At 43.7% G+C, this 15,248-nt stretch overlaps 1 protein-coding gene across 1 annotated transcript in view; it reads left to right on the top strand.

The window, feature by feature from the left end:
* VPS53 (VPS53 subunit of GARP complex) overlaps nucleotides 1-13,420 on the top strand; it is a 152,981-nt gene extending 139,561 nt beyond the window's left edge. Inside the window, exons 20-22 of the mRNA XM_004433325.3 lie at nucleotides 7,154-7,291; nucleotides 8,831-8,935; nucleotides 9,443-13,420. Coding sequence (XP_004433382.1) covers nucleotides 7,154-7,291; nucleotides 8,831-8,935; nucleotides 9,443-9,613 — 414 coding nt within the window. The 3' untranslated portion in view covers nucleotides 9,614-13,420. The remainder of the gene's footprint in view (nucleotides 1-7,153; nucleotides 7,292-8,830; nucleotides 8,936-9,442) is intronic.
* The last annotated feature ends 1,828 nt before the right edge of the window (nucleotides 13,421-15,248 follow it).

The following is a 15,248-nucleotide window of genomic DNA, read 5'->3' as shown; positions in this document are numbered from 1 at the left end:
GATCTTTGCCCCACTGTTGTTGTTCTTGTTGCTATTGGGGTTGCTGGCCTTTTTCTTATTGATTTGTGGAAATCTTTATGTGTTCTGAATATTTTGCCAATATTGCAGATATCCTCTCCCGGTTTGTTTTATGTTTATGTGTCTTTTGATACAGACTTTTATTTTAAGGTAGTAGATTTTTCAGTCTTTCCTGTGTTTCACATTCTCCTCTACCCATAAGTAATAAAAATAATCTCTATTTGCTTCCTAAAGTTTTTCTTTTTATATTTAGATTTTTAATCTCCCTGGAGTTTAGCATACTTATTCTTTAGAGGCAGGTACTGGGTTCCCTCTGAGGAAGAGCAGTCATCCTTTCCAGTGGGGAAGTGTTCTGACGCTGGGCTCTTTGTAGGGACCTTGGGCAGTCTGTGCTCATCTGTTCTCTGCAGGCTTTGGTACCTTTCTCTTTGAGTCCATGGCCTTTTCAAAAAACAGGTACTAGGAGAGTAAGAATTTTCATGTCTGGAAACCTAGAAAAGTCCAAAATGCCCTAGCAGTTTCCTAGTCTGCAGTTGAGTGACCTACAGTTTAAGTCTTTGACTAGCCACATTACTGCATGAAATTGCTCTTTCCTTACTGTAGCTTCCTCACCATTTTTTTTTTTTTAATTAATGTAAAGCTTTATTTTTTTAGAGCAGTTTAAGGTTCACAAAAAAATTGAGGGCCAGGTACAAAGAGCTCCCATTTACCCCCTGCCCCCACAGATGCATAGCCTCCCGCATTATCAATATGCCCTACCAGAGTGGTACATTTGTTACAATTGATGAACTACATTGACACATCATCATCACTCAAACCCTGTAGTTTACATTACTGTTCATTCTTGCTGTTCTATAGTCTATGGCTTTGGACAAATGTATAATGACATGTATCCACCGTTATGGTATCATACAGAGTAGTTTCACTGCCCTAAAAATCCTCTGTGCTCCACCTATTCATCTCACCTACCAGCCCCAACTCCTGGCAACTGCTGATCTTTTTACTTTCTCCATAGTTTTGCCTTTTCCAGAATGTTATATAGTTGGAATCATACAGCATGTAGCCTTTTCAGATTGGCTTCTTTCGCTTAGTCATATGCATTTAAGGTTCCTCCACATCTTTTTATGGTTTTATAGCTCATTTCTTTTTATCAGTGAATAATATTCTATTGTCTGGATATACCACACTTTATCCATTCAGCTACTGAAAGACATTTTTGTTGCTTCCAAGTTTTGGCAATTATAAACAAAGCTGTTAAAAACACCTGTGTGCAGGGGCCAGCCCGGTGGCGCAAGCGGTTAAGTGTGCACACTCGGCTGTGGCGGCCCGGGGTTTGCCAGTTCGGAACCCAAGGCGCGCACAGACACACTGCTTGTCGAGCCATGCTGTGGCGGCGTCCCATATAAAGTGGAGGAAGATGGGCACGGATATTAGCCCAGGGCCAGTCTTCCTCAGCAAAAAGAGGAGGATTGGCATCAGATGTTAGCTCGGGGCTGATCTTCCTCACAAAAAATAAAAAAATAAAAAAACATCCGTGTGCAATTTTTGTCTGGACATAAGTTTTCAACTCCTTTGGGTCAATACCTAGGAGTGTGATTACTGGATTTTATGGTAGGAGTATGTTTAGTTTTAGAAGAAACCACCAAACCATCTTCCAAAGTGGCTGTACCGTTTTGCATTCCCACCAGCAGTGAGTTCCTATTGCTCTACGTCCTCGTCAGCATTTGGTGTTGTCAGTGTTCCAGATTTGGGCCATGCTAATAGATGTATAGTTATAGCTCATTGCTTTAATTTCCATTTCCCTGATGACATATGATGTGGAGCATCTTTTCATATGTTTATTTGTCATCTGTATATCTTCTTTGGTGAGGTGTCTATTAAGGTCTTCGGCCCATTTTTTAATAGGGTTGTTCTCTTGTTGAGTTTTAAGAGTTCTTTGCATATTTTGGATAATAGTCCTTTATCAGATGTATCTTTTGCGAATATTTTCTCCTAGTCTGTGGCTTGTCCTCTCATTCCCTTGACATTGTCTTCTGCAGAGCATAAGTTTTTCATTTTAATGAAGTCCAGCTTATCAGTTATTTCTTTCATGGATTATGTCTTTGGTATTGTATCCAAAAAATCATCATTATACCCAAGGTCATCTAGGTTTTCTCCTATGTTATCTTATAGGAGTTTTATAGTTTTATGTTTTACATTTAGGTCTGTGAACCATTTTGAATTAATTTTTTATGAGGAGTGTAAGGTCTGTGTCTAGATTCATTTACTTTGCATATGGTTGTCAAGTTGTTCCAGCACCATTTGTTGAAAAGACTTTGCTCCATTGTATTGCCTTTGCTCTTTTGTGAAAGATCAGCTGACTGTATTTGTGTGGGTCTATTTCTGGGCTCTCTCTCCTGCTCCATTGATCTGTTTGTTCTTTAACCAGTACTACACTGTCTTGATTCCTGTAGCTTTATAATAAGTCTTAAAGTTGCATAGTGTCAGTCCTCCAACTTTGTTCTTTTCCTTCAGTATTGTGTTGGCTACTCTGGGACTTTTGCATCTCCATATAAACTTTAGAATCAGTTTGTTGATACCTCACCATTTTTTGAGAGTAATATTTCCATCTAAGTTATCCCAAGTAAAACTTTGATGTGTTCTCCAAACTTTTATACCATTGTCAAAATTATAATCACCGTGACCATTAAGTTATTAGTATCTCTCATTGAGTTTATCTTATCTGTAGTCATTAATTCTCCTGTCCATAGCAAAGTACAAGGAGAATTGGAGAATGCATAGTGTTATAGAGCTTGAAGGGATCCCATTCTGTCCCTGCTTGATATAATTATGAAAGGCTTTCCAAGAGGAACAGGCAGTGACAAATACAGCAAGCTTTGTCTTGAACATAAGAGTGACCATCACAACAACATAAAAACAGCCCAATTTAAAAACGGGCAAAGATTTCTATACCCTAATAACGAACTGACAGAACGAGAACTCAAGAATACAATCTCATTTAAATTCGCAACAAAAAGAATAAAATATCTAGGAATAAATTTAACCAAGGAGGTGAAAGACCTATACAATGAAAACTATAAGACGTTATTGAAAGAAATTGATGATGACATAAAGAAATGGAGGGCTGGCCCCGTGTCTTAGTGGTTAAGTGCGCGCACTCCGCTACTGGCGGCCTGGGTACGGATCCTGGGCGCACACTGACGTACTGCTTCTCTGGCCATGCTGAGGCCACGTCCCACATACAGCAACTAGAAGGATGTGCAACTATGACATACAACTATCTACTGGGGCTTTGGGGGGGAAAAAAAAAGGGAGGATTGGTGATAGATGTTAGCTCAGAGCCGGTCTTCCTCAGCAAAAAGAGGAGGATTGGCATGGATGTTAGCTCAGGGCTGATCTTTCTCACAAAAAAAAAAAAGAAAGAAAGAAGTGGAAAGATATTCCATGCACATGGATTGGAAGAATAAACATAGTTAAAATGTCCATACTACCTAAAGCAATCTACAGAATCATTGCAATCCCAATCAGAATCCCAAGGACATTCTTCACAGAAAAAGAACAAAGAATCCTAAAATTCATATGGGGCAACAGAAGACCCTGAATAGCTAAAGCAATCTTGAGAAGAAAAAACAAAGCTGGAGGCATCAAAATCCCTGACTTCAAAATATACTGCAAAGCTATAGTAATCAAAACAGCATGGGGGCCGGCCCCGTGGCTTAGCGGTTAAGTGCGCGCACTCCGCTGCTGGCGGCCCGGGTTCGGATCCCGGGCGTGCACCGACGCACCGCTTCTCCGGCCATGCTGAGGCCGCATCCCACATACAGCAACTAGAAGGATGTGCAACTATGACATACAACTATCTACTGGGGCTTTGGGGGAAAAAAATTAATTAATTAATTTAAAAAAAAAAAAAACAGCATGGTAGTGGCACAAAAACAGTCACACAGATCGATGGAACAGAAGTGAAAGCCCAGAAATAAAACCACACATCTACGGACAGCTAATCTTTGACAAAGGAGCTGAGAACATACAATGGAGAAAGGAAAGTCTCTTCAATAAATGGTGTTGGGAAAACTAGACAGCCACATGCAAAAAGTATGAAAGTAGACCGTTATCTTTCGCCGTACACAAAAATTAACTCAAAACGGATTAAAGGGGCCGGCCCCGTGGCTTATCGGTTAAGAGGGCGCGCTCCACTACCGGCGGCCGGGGTTCGGATCCCGGGCGTGCACCGATGCACTGCTTCTCCGGCCACACTGAGGCCGCGTCCCACATACGGCAACTAGAAGGATGTGCAGCTATGACCTACAACTATCTGCTGGGGCTTTGGGGGAAAAATAAATAAATAAAATTATAAAAAAAAAAAAAACAGATTAAAGACTTGAAGGTAAAACATGAAACTATAAAAGTCCTAGAAGAAAGTATAGGCAGTTTCTTCTTTGGCATCAGTCTTAGAAGGATCCTTTCAAATACCGTGTCTACTCGGGCAAGGGAAACAAAATAAAAAATAAACAAATGGGACTTCATCAGACTAAAGAGCTTCTGCAAGGCAAAGGAAACCAGGAACAAAACAAAAAAACAACCCACTAACTAGGAGAAAATATTTGCAAATCATATTTCTGACAAAGGGTTAATCTCCAAAATATATAAAGAACTCACACAACTCAACAACAACAAAAACAAACAACTCGGTCAAAAAATGGGCAGAGGATCTGAACATTTTTCCAAAGACGATACACAGATAGCCAACAGGGCATGTGAAAAGATGTTCAACAGCACTAATTATTAGGGAAATGCCAATCAAAACTACAATGAGATATCACTTCACACCCATCAGAATGGCTATTATTAAAAAGACAAGAAATAACAAGTGTTGGAGAGGACGTGGAGAAAGGGAACCCTTGTATACTGCTGGTGGGAATGTAAACTGGTGCAGACACTATGGAAAACGGTATGGAGATACCTCAAAAAATTAAGACTAGAACTACCATATGATCCAGCTATTCTACTTCTGGCTATTTATCCAAAGAACATGAAAACACTAATTTGAAAGATATATGCACCCCTATGTTCGTTGTAGCATTATTCACAATAGCCAAGACTTGGAAACAACCTAAGGGCCCATCAACAGATGAATGCATAAAGATGTGGTATGTATATACAATGGAATACTACTCAGCCATAAAAAAAGATAAGATCTTGCCATTTGTGACAACATGGATGGATCTTGAAGGCATTGTGCTAAGTGAAATAAGTCAGACAGAGAAAGCCAAATACTGTATGATTTCACTCATATGTGGAGGATAGAAAACAACAACAAAAACATAGACACAGAGAACAGATTGGTGGTTACCAGAGGAGAGAGGGGAAGAGGGGAAGGTGAAAGGACTAAAAGGGCACATGTGTATGGTGTCAGATGGTAATTAGACTTTGGGTGGTGAATGATGTAGTCTACACAGAAATCAAAATGGGATGTACATCTGAAATTTGTTATAAACCAATGTTACCTCAATAAAAAATAAACAGTAAATAAATATATAAAGGGCCAGCCCCAGTGGCCTAGTGCTTAAGTTTGGCGTGCTCCACTTCAGCAGCCCGGGTTTGGTTCCTGAGCGCAGACCTACACCACCCATCTGTCAGTGGCCGTGTTGTAGTGGCGGCTCACTTACAAAAAGGGGAAGATTGGCAGCAGATGTTAGCTCAGGGCGCGTCTTCCTCAGCAAAAAAAAAAGAAAGTATATATATATATAAAGATACAAAGGATTATAAAGGAAATCAGTCATACTAAAATTATAAAAATTATGAAGGAACCAATCATAATGAAATATAAAATATTTTTAAATAGATGTATGATACATTAAAGAAAAAGATCGACCATCAGAGTGGTGTTGGTGGTGGGACTGTCACCCCACTGCTACATTTGTCTGGTTAGTGGGCATGTGATTCCACTCTCCTAAACTGTCTGAACAGGCCAGAGTACATGTGCCCTTCAGCCATTTCTGTGCTGCCTGGTGGCAGAGAGCAGCAGCGGATTAGCAGGACGCGTGGAGTCAGCAGGAAACACTGAGCTCTAAGCCAGCACTGCCCCGTGGACTTACCTGGGCAGCAGGAACCCGCGTCCAGAGTGTGAGATACTGTCAGCAAGTTATTTAACCTATGGAACTTTGATTTTCTCATCTGTAAAATGGGAAAAACAGATACCTACAGGGCAGGGTCTTGTCAAGACTAAATGAGGTGAAACATTCCTAGCATCAGTCCTGGCAATTGGTGGGCAGTCAGGAAAGCTGATATCCTTCCTAATAATTGGTGTCCAAGAGAACAAAAAAAGGAAAAAAAGAAAAGAGCAGATTGTTGCCAAGATACAGAAGTTTAAATTTAGTTTAATCTCGTACATCCTCACTATCATCCAGAGAAATTCAAAATACAGCAATATTGAGTTATCATTTTCTGCCTGTTAAATAAACAAGATTTTTATGACAGCTTTCAGTGCCGATGAGGGCTCAGTCTGCACTACTGGCAGATATGTAAACAGGTGCATTCCATTTGGACAGCAGTTCAAGATATGTATCAAGAACCTTAAAAATGTCCTTATCCTTTGATCTGTCCCAGAGACTCTCTCCTAAGGAAATGCTGTTCTTTGGCCTAGGATTATATGTACAAAGCTGTTCATCACAGCATTCATTATAATAATAAAAATCTAGAAACAAACTATAGGGGAATAGTTAAATATGTTTGTTACACACACACACACACACACACACCACGGAGTACTGTATAGCCATTAAAAATCACGACTTTTTAAAAGACTGCCACGATGGGAAAATAGAACTCAAAAAACTTCATATATTAAGTGGAAAAACCAGGTCATAAAGCTATATAAATAGTATTATTCTAGTTTTTTATATAAACACACAGACTGGCAGGAATTATACTACATTTAACTGTGGCTTCTTATTTTGTCCTAAGTAATAAGAACTGTAACTAATGTTTTTCATTTTATATTTGTTTATTTTCTGAATTTTCTCCAATGAGACTATTTTACATTTAAAATTAGGAAAATGTTATTAATCAGCAGGGGTATACTAGGTGTTGTGTCTGTGTGAAGTGGCTAGGAATATTCTGCTTGTTCTCACAGCTGCTGCTGGACACCCATTCCCTGAAGATGGTCCTGCTCGATCTCCCCTCCATCGGCTCACAGGTGGTGAGGAAAGCACCTGCCAGTTATACCAAGATTGTTGTGAAAGGCATGACCCGGGCCGAGATGATCCTCAAGGTGGGGCTTGTGTCTTCTTCAGGGTTTCTGGTAAAAGGGGCTGGTTATCGGATCGCTTAACCCAGAGAGTACTGCTTTCGAAAGCACAGGTTAAGGCCTATCTCCACTAGTCCCAAAGGACTGTCCACATTCTTTGGCTGGACTAGATTTTGGCGTCATAACATATTATTGAAAGTCAGTGAACAGTTACTTGTGGGTCAGTAATTCTTTCTGACAAATGAATTCTTCATTGTAATGAGATTCTCTTGTAATAAGATTTGGCCAAGATTGGAAGTTAGGTGGGGTTGTCGCTGTGAGTCAGTGTCTAAGTCAGGGATCTCTGCTTCTCAGCAGGAATTTCCGGCCCTGCTATCAGTTTATTCCCCTCCACATAAGCCTTTGTGGTTTTCTAAACTCTGCAACTTTACAAGAACTCTGAACAGATGTTGCAGTAACTGACTCTAATCAGCGAATGGGTTTTCTAAAGCCCCATTTAACAAAATATTATACATGGGTGGTGATGTTGAGAATGTCTGAAGCCTTGAGCACCTGCATCTAATTTCCACCTGTACTTGTTGAGAAGACAGGGGGCCCTCTTTGGGGGAGGGGAGAAAGCTAAAGAACAAATGGAAGTATCATGGAATGCTCTTGAAAGTCCAGGGCCTGCAGGCTCTTCAGGTCTGTCTTCCAAACAGAATGACTCAAATAATGACAGGAGTAAAAACTAGCAGCGGGACCATCGGTGGGACCAGGTAAGGGTCCTGTGCTAACCTTGAGCGTGTGGCCTAAGGAAACTGGAAGGAGCCTAATCAGTTTCTTCCCCAGCTGGTTCACTCACCAGGGAGGAGAGCACCGTGTGGGAATTATCTGCAGAGAATTTCTGAGTGAACTACTCCTTGCCACTGTGAGTTACGTTCTCGGGAATTCAAAACAAAACTAGTCTGCTGGAGGAAGAAAATCAGACACTGCATTGCAAAACCAAATGGAAATGACTGTGAGGATTGCCATGCCGTTCCTTTCCTTCTGTTTGTATATTAATTGAATGTAATTAAATGAAGTTCCAGATTTTCAGTCTTGAAGAGTGAGGCAGCTTTGGAATTTTTGGTTGTTGAGAAAATCCACTTAAATTGGTGCCTTTTGCCACCCATTCCTCGGGAACAATGATGTGACGAGACAGAACGAGCAGGTACCACGAACCCACAAAATGTCTCAAACGGGAGACCCTCTAACAAGTGTGTCCCAAATGGTCCTGATGTTTAAAAAATCATGTGGGAGCCCACCCAGGCCCTCTGAATTAGAATCTTCAGAGGAGGGACATAGGAGTCTGTGCTTAAAAAGCAATCCAAGTGGTATTTATGATGTAGCAAATTCAGGAAGCAGTGCTCTACTGAAAGTTGAGATGAAACAGGCCATCAGGACGCTTCTGAGTTTGGGGCTGCTGCTTACGGAAATCTTGCAGGGTCCGTTTTGTGGCCAGCTTGCAAGTGAGGAGAGGTGATCCCCTGCCCTCCAATCTTGAGTTTTCCTGGAGCGCCCACTCTTGCCTCTCTCCTTTGGTAGGTGGTGATGGCCCCTCATGAACCGTTGGTGGTGTTTGTTGATAACTACATCAAACTCCTTACAGACTGCAACACAGAAACCTTCCAGAAGATCCTGGACATGAAGGTTAGCTCAGTGTCTTGTTTTGTCCACATGCTCATCCTTCTCACACTCAGGGGTTCTTAACTGGGGGGTGGGATAGGGCCCTGGGGAGCTTTCTCAAAGTGCATGTGCCTGGCCCACGCTGCAAGCCCGATTCTGAGAAGCCTTTTGAGGAGAAGGATCCTGGGCTCATGGCCTTCCTGATTCTGATGGTGCCTCCTGCCCAGTCAAGAACCTTGCTCAGTGGAGGGCGTGGAATGAAGAGGAGAATGACCCTTCCCCAGCCTGTTGACTTGCCCTTTCTTCTTTCTCAACCCCTTCTTTCTCTCCTCTGACCTTTTTTCTTCCTCTGCTTCTCTCCCAGGCTACTACCCAGGGCTGGTAACTCCCCTGAAGAAAGTGTTAATCCATGGCCCAGAATAATTATGCTGTTTGCGGAGCCTCGGCTAACAGCATACCAGACACTGCACTTTCCCCTCGGGCCTTTCTGGGGCCAGACCTCATTATTATCCTCCTTTCTCTCAACCTCAGGGGCTGAAGAGAAGCGAGCAGAGCAACATGCTGGAACTCTTCCGCCAGAGGCTCCCCACTCCGCCCTCAGGGCCAGAAGGCTCCAGCTCGCTGTCCCTGCTGGCTCCCACACCAGAACAGGAATCATCTCGCATCCGCAAGCTAGAGAAACTGATTAAAAAGAGACTGTAGGAGCACACCTGGCCAGTGACCCTCAGCACCCAGCTCCCTGGAAGCCCCCTACCCCTCCTGCACTCCCCTTGACTCTCAGGTTGTCGATCTTGAAACTTCCTGGGACGTTTGGGTTGTTACTGTGTCTCTCTCTGCCCTGTCTTAGTTCCTGTCCTGATCAGAGAAGCCGAGTAAGGGTGGGTTATAAAAAGGCAGTTTAGATGGTCTCTGATTCCTGCAGCAGAGGCAGCAGTGGGTGAAAGGTCCCTGCTCTGCGCTTGCTGTTCCTGGGCTGCTTTCGACTGGTCCAGTGGTCACTGACTGTAGCCTCACCTCTGGCACGTGGCCCTCTTCCTTACCATGCACCTGTCCAGGCATTTTGGGTGAGAAAGCCTGGATCTCTCCCCTTTCTCCATCTGCTGCTGGTTGAGGTTACCTCTGCAGCCAGAACCTAAGAGATGTCCTCCCCGCTCTCTGGGTTTGGCTCTCTGGCCCGAGTTAGTGAAGTGGCAGATTACAAATGTAGGAAACTAGCCTTTCTTTATGAAGGCAGTGGAAGCAGGAGCATTCTTCCATGTCAATCCCAGTTTCCTGGTACATATTGTGCTTCTGGTACTTTTCCTAACTTGGCCAAGTTATCCCTGTGTCCTCATTTCTCAGTAACCTCCACTTTCGTCTCTCTATACGTCTAAGGAGAGATTCCTTCTGTGTCTCTCATCCAGGAGGCTTGTACGTGCCAGGCAGGTGTCTTCTCTGCTGCTGGCCTGGGTATGGGGGCAGACCCATATCTGACTTGGAGAGAGGGTTCTGCTTGGCACACCTAGTGCGTGACGTAAGCAGATTGTTTTCTCCATTTCTTTACTTGCGCTCTGCTCCTGACTTCCAGGGGAGGGATTGACTTCTCTGAAGGGAATCCAGGGCGTTTTCCTAGAAAAAATTTCCTCCTCAGATGAAGCTGTGGGACAGCCCAGGAGGTCTGTACCCTCTAATGCCCTTCCTACCCATTCATGTTCAAATCCAGTGTACTTTCCAGAATCATCTGAAAGAACAAAGGTAATGTGCAATACCAGAGTGACATATTACTTGATTACTAACGAGAAAGAACCTAGGGCCATGGATAGCTAAGGAACAGAATACTGACTTTAAATGCCACCTCAGCACCTGGTGCATCCCAGAACGCCCACTGGCCTGCCCGTCTGTCCGCCGCGGGCTCTTGGCCAGCGCAGCTTTGCAAAAGAGAGTTGCCTCAGAACAGCTTCAGCCCTCGCACATCTTCCTGCATCACGAGAACAGGCAACCCATCGGGTAGTTGCCCTGATGCACCTGGTTCACTGGAAACTGAGCCTCAGTTAACCGTGACCATGGCCTCAGGGTAACCTCTGTTAGTGTCAGCATTTGTTCAGGAATCATGAACAGTTTGTTGGCCAGGTGGGGAGAGAGCTAAGGAGAAAGGTGGAGCTCTTTACAGAAAACGCACATAACAGGCCTCAGGATAAAATTAGGATATCAAATAGCACTCAGAAATGAGTGTTCAGGAGAGAGGAAGTTTCCTGAAAATCCATAAGGCTTGTGACAGCCCTAGAATAGGAAACTTTAACATTTGAAAATCTGACCGGAAACATTGATTATTTGTTATTGATTATTTCTCCTCTGCTTGTTTTCTTATAACCACTCTGCACTGTTCCCCTTCCCTCTCCATCAGCCTTTCTCTCAGACTCAGTCCATCGGCCCTGACTTTGATCCTGGACCTCAGTTCCTCATCAGCCTCTAGCCTATTCTTGCTAGTCGGCATGACTCTTATGTACTAAGCATCTCAAACTCCAGAATACTGAGAAGAAAGTATATGTGGAAGACAGAGTGTGGCCTTTAGCTGAGCTCTATTAGGAAAAGACTGCTAAATAGAAAAGTGCAGGAAAGGTTGGGAAGGGACTCGGAGAGACCCCGGCAGCTCGGGAGATAGATCTCATTGCCTGGACAGCCATTGTGTTGCTCTGGTGGAGTTACACAGCTCGCACTAATTGAGCTTAACATTCTCTTCCCGCTTTTGAAAGAAGGGGCTGTGGGCCCATCTCCAGACAGCACAGTGGCTTCAGCTGTCTGTCATGGACCTGGGGAGCCGGGAAAACCAGTGGACTCCTGCACCTGGTTTTTGTCACTCTCAGTGTTTACAGATCCACATTTCTCTTTTGGTTCATTGGTGAGGAGTCATTTTCTGGATGTCTCCATAATGGCATTGAGATGTCAAGCCGCTGTTTTCCCCCGGTTGGTGGTCACAGCCAGGGAAGTTGTGTTCTTGATTTATTACGTTGTCAGTAATCTCCAGGGAGCCAACAGATGTCAGTAGGAGTTATGTTAAATGTCTCATTGATGAGGTCTGAATGCTGTGTGTGCATCCTGTAGTGTCAGACAGAGCATGTTTCTCAACTAGGGGTATGCATCAGAATTGCCCAGGGCCCTTTTTACAAATGCAGATGCCTGGAGATTCTGAATAAGTGAGTCTGGATTAGGGCCCAGCGTACAGGTTTAAAAGTTCCATAGGTGATTATAATGTTTACTCCTTGTTAAGAACCATTGCAATAGAGAGAAATTTGCTTTATTGAAGGGTTCTATAGCACATTTTCATGGACATATATTTTTTCCTGGCTCTCTAAGCAAGTGTAATTACTGTACAATTGGCTGATACCAACACGGTTAAGATTTTTTGCTGATAGCCAGCAGCTTTAATTTTAAACTTGTGTCGATGGTAGGGACCATGCCAGAAGTCATGCTGTCACCATACTGATGAGGATTCTTCCTGTTTTGATGACCAAGCCCCAAACAGAAAGTTTATTTATTACTGTCACTTCAAAATAACATGTATAAAGGAGCACTCATTGATAAAAACAGTAGCTAACAACTCTGTTGTTCAGCTAAGTTAGATGTTGTACCCGTTGCTTCCCCCCACTGTCTCTAGCCCCTTAAAAAAAAAAAACTTTGAAGTCACTTTATGTTGGTTAAAATAAATATTGGTAATTTATAATTGAAGAAGAGTTTGCTGCTTCTCTTATTATGAACAGACTTCCTCATAGCTGGCTTAGGGGTGGCCAGGCTGGAGAAAGTTCTGTTTGGATCATAACAGTGAAACAAGAACCACAATGGACAGGGTGTTGTGACCTCCAAATTCCGTTTTGGAATTAACACTGACTACCGCCACTCCTCCGTCTCTTGGAGAACAAAGAACCAATAACTAGGACTTTGCCCGCCACCCAGATAGGGGTGCCTGCTTTCTCATGCCAAGGGTGGCTCCTCAAGACAAATCAACGAGGCCCGAGAGCAAACTGCCAGAGACCAGTGGACAGTTACAGGGCAGACACAGTGAGCAGGCAGGTCTGTGGGGGCCACCTGATGCGGGGGATGTTACACCGGCCCATCCTGAATTGCCCTTGGACAAGGAAACGTAGTTCCCTGTTTACGGAATGCTAGGGAGAATGCCCAGAGTTCACAGCTGGAAATGTAATTCCTCTCCCTAGGAAGAGAAATCTCCAAAATAACTAGCTTGCTTGAGGGTGTAAGCAAGTGTTTCACACTTCTTGTGTACTCCGAGTCAGATTGCTAAAAATAAAGTCATTAGAACTGCACTGCACCATTTAAACAATGGCCTTGGAAACATGGACGCCTGAAAAGCTGGCATGTGGAAAGAGTACTGTTGGATTTTATATAGTAAATAAAAATTTCCAGTCTCATTCTAGTATTTATCAAAATCAATAGCCTCCCGGACCCTCCAAGTTCTATACCTTTGGGAGATATCAATTTCCTTAAAATAAAGGATTGCTTTTTTGTGTAAATATCTCTCATTTTCCCCATCTGGAAGTGATTTCTTGGTGCATATTGGAGCATAAAATACTACAGTTAATTAAAGCATTACTGGACGTCATTTGCTAGGATGATTTCCTTACTGTTGACAGAAAACAGAACAGACTATAGGAAAGAATTAGCAAGCCCATAAACCTTGGGCTCCCCTCTCTGCGTCTGCCCTTCTCCTGGTGAAGCTGTGCCCCTCCCTTGGCTGCCTACAGAAGCAGCGCCCCAAACCAGAATGTGGTGTTCAGCAGCAAGGTCCTGGCATGTCCAGCCGTGGTGGAAACCCTCTCTGTAAATATGTATAAAGTGTTCTGCTTCTGATTTGGAACCCTTCTTGCCCTCTGAATTTCTATCCTGTTGACTTTCCTTTCTCCACTTGACCGTTCCAGTCCCAGCCTGCTTTTCCATGTGACTGCCAAATAATTCCTCTCCTGTGCACATTAAGTTAATCCTGTTTCCTTAATAACTGGGTGGGCATTTTGCAGTGAACTTTTTGGGAAGTCTGATGTTTCTTTCAGCAGTGGAAAATCTGTTGCAGCACTTCCATTAGGTTGGCTTCGAGAGCATTACCTAGTTTCCATTCTTTCTTTTCACCAGCTCCCCACTTTAACAGGGCAGCCAGAGATCAAGCTGATGAGCAAAAAATACATTTCCGTATAACCCACCTAGGAGAGCGGTGCACGATGACTCACCTGCCAGCTTCTCTTCCTGCTCACCTACATAACCAGGCGTGGGAGGTGCCAGTAAGCAGTGGGATATGAAGAACGTGTCCACTTGAAACAAAAGCAGCCTGGAACTGGAAACTTCTGCAGAAGACCTGGTCTCCAGGTCTGCTTCTGGCACGTGGACATTGGAACAGTCATTGCTCCTCGGAGCCTCAGTTTTCAGTATCTGTGAAAGGCGATTATAGGGCTGTGATGGCCACCCAGGACCAGGTTCTGGGCACATGCTCTGTAAGCCATAAGACAGTGTGAAATGAGAAGGGTTTGTTATCACTCTCCAGGCCTGCACCACAGGTGGCTGGCCTGACTGGATGGCGGGTGGCCAGAGGGCTTGTTCTGTCCCTGGGCTTCCGTGAACAAAATGGTGACATCCCCTGCGTCTGTGTGCAGGCTGCATCTGCAGCAAGCATCAGAATAGCTAGTCTTTGCCCTTTTAGGGCATGCTTCTGATATGCAACTCATTCAAGAGTTTTAAAATACTCTCCATCCTCCATTCCCCTTGCCCTGGCAGCTGCTATTTCCGTAGCATTTAGGGATAAACCTGCAGACACTGAAAAGAGAGCTTCCTTCCTCCTGGTGGTGTTGGCTGAGCTGCCTCTTGTGGAAAATGTGGCATGTTTCCTCTGAATGCAAATTAGAAAGCTTGCCCAAGGCTTCCTTCCAAAAAAATTCTTTAGATATGGTGTCAGGTGTCCACAGACCAGACTTAAACTGGCCTTTCCTGGCAGGGACAAAATTCTTGACTGCACTCCCTTTTTTTTTTTTTGACCTGCAATACCCAAAAAACTCTGAGCAAGATTATCGTGGGATAGGCAGTCCTAACAGGGAAACCAGAGGTTCACCAGCCATTTGGATGACTGCACAGTTGCCTTTCAAAGCAGTTGAGACCTTTCCCAAGGCCAGCTGAATCCCTGTAATCAGCTGAAAAGTGCCTCTCGGGCTCTTTCAATCCCCTTCGAGGATATTGGTATGGAGACTGCTGGGTCATAGAATGATGTTAAACTAAAAACAGTGTTAAATGCTTTGTCCCCTAGGAATGTTTATCACTTAATCTGAGGGCTCTGGTAGCTTCTGCTCAGTAATCAAACGAAATT

This window comes from Ceratotherium simum, chromosome 16, assembly GCF_057802395.1.
Source record: "Ceratotherium simum simum isolate JZ-2026a chromosome 16, ASM5780239v1, whole genome shotgun sequence".
In the NCBI taxonomy this organism is placed as follows: Eukaryota; Metazoa; Chordata; class Mammalia; order Perissodactyla; family Rhinocerotidae; genus Ceratotherium; species Ceratotherium simum.
Note: the sequence above shows the minus strand (reverse complement) of the source record. Positions and strands in the feature narration are given on the sequence as shown.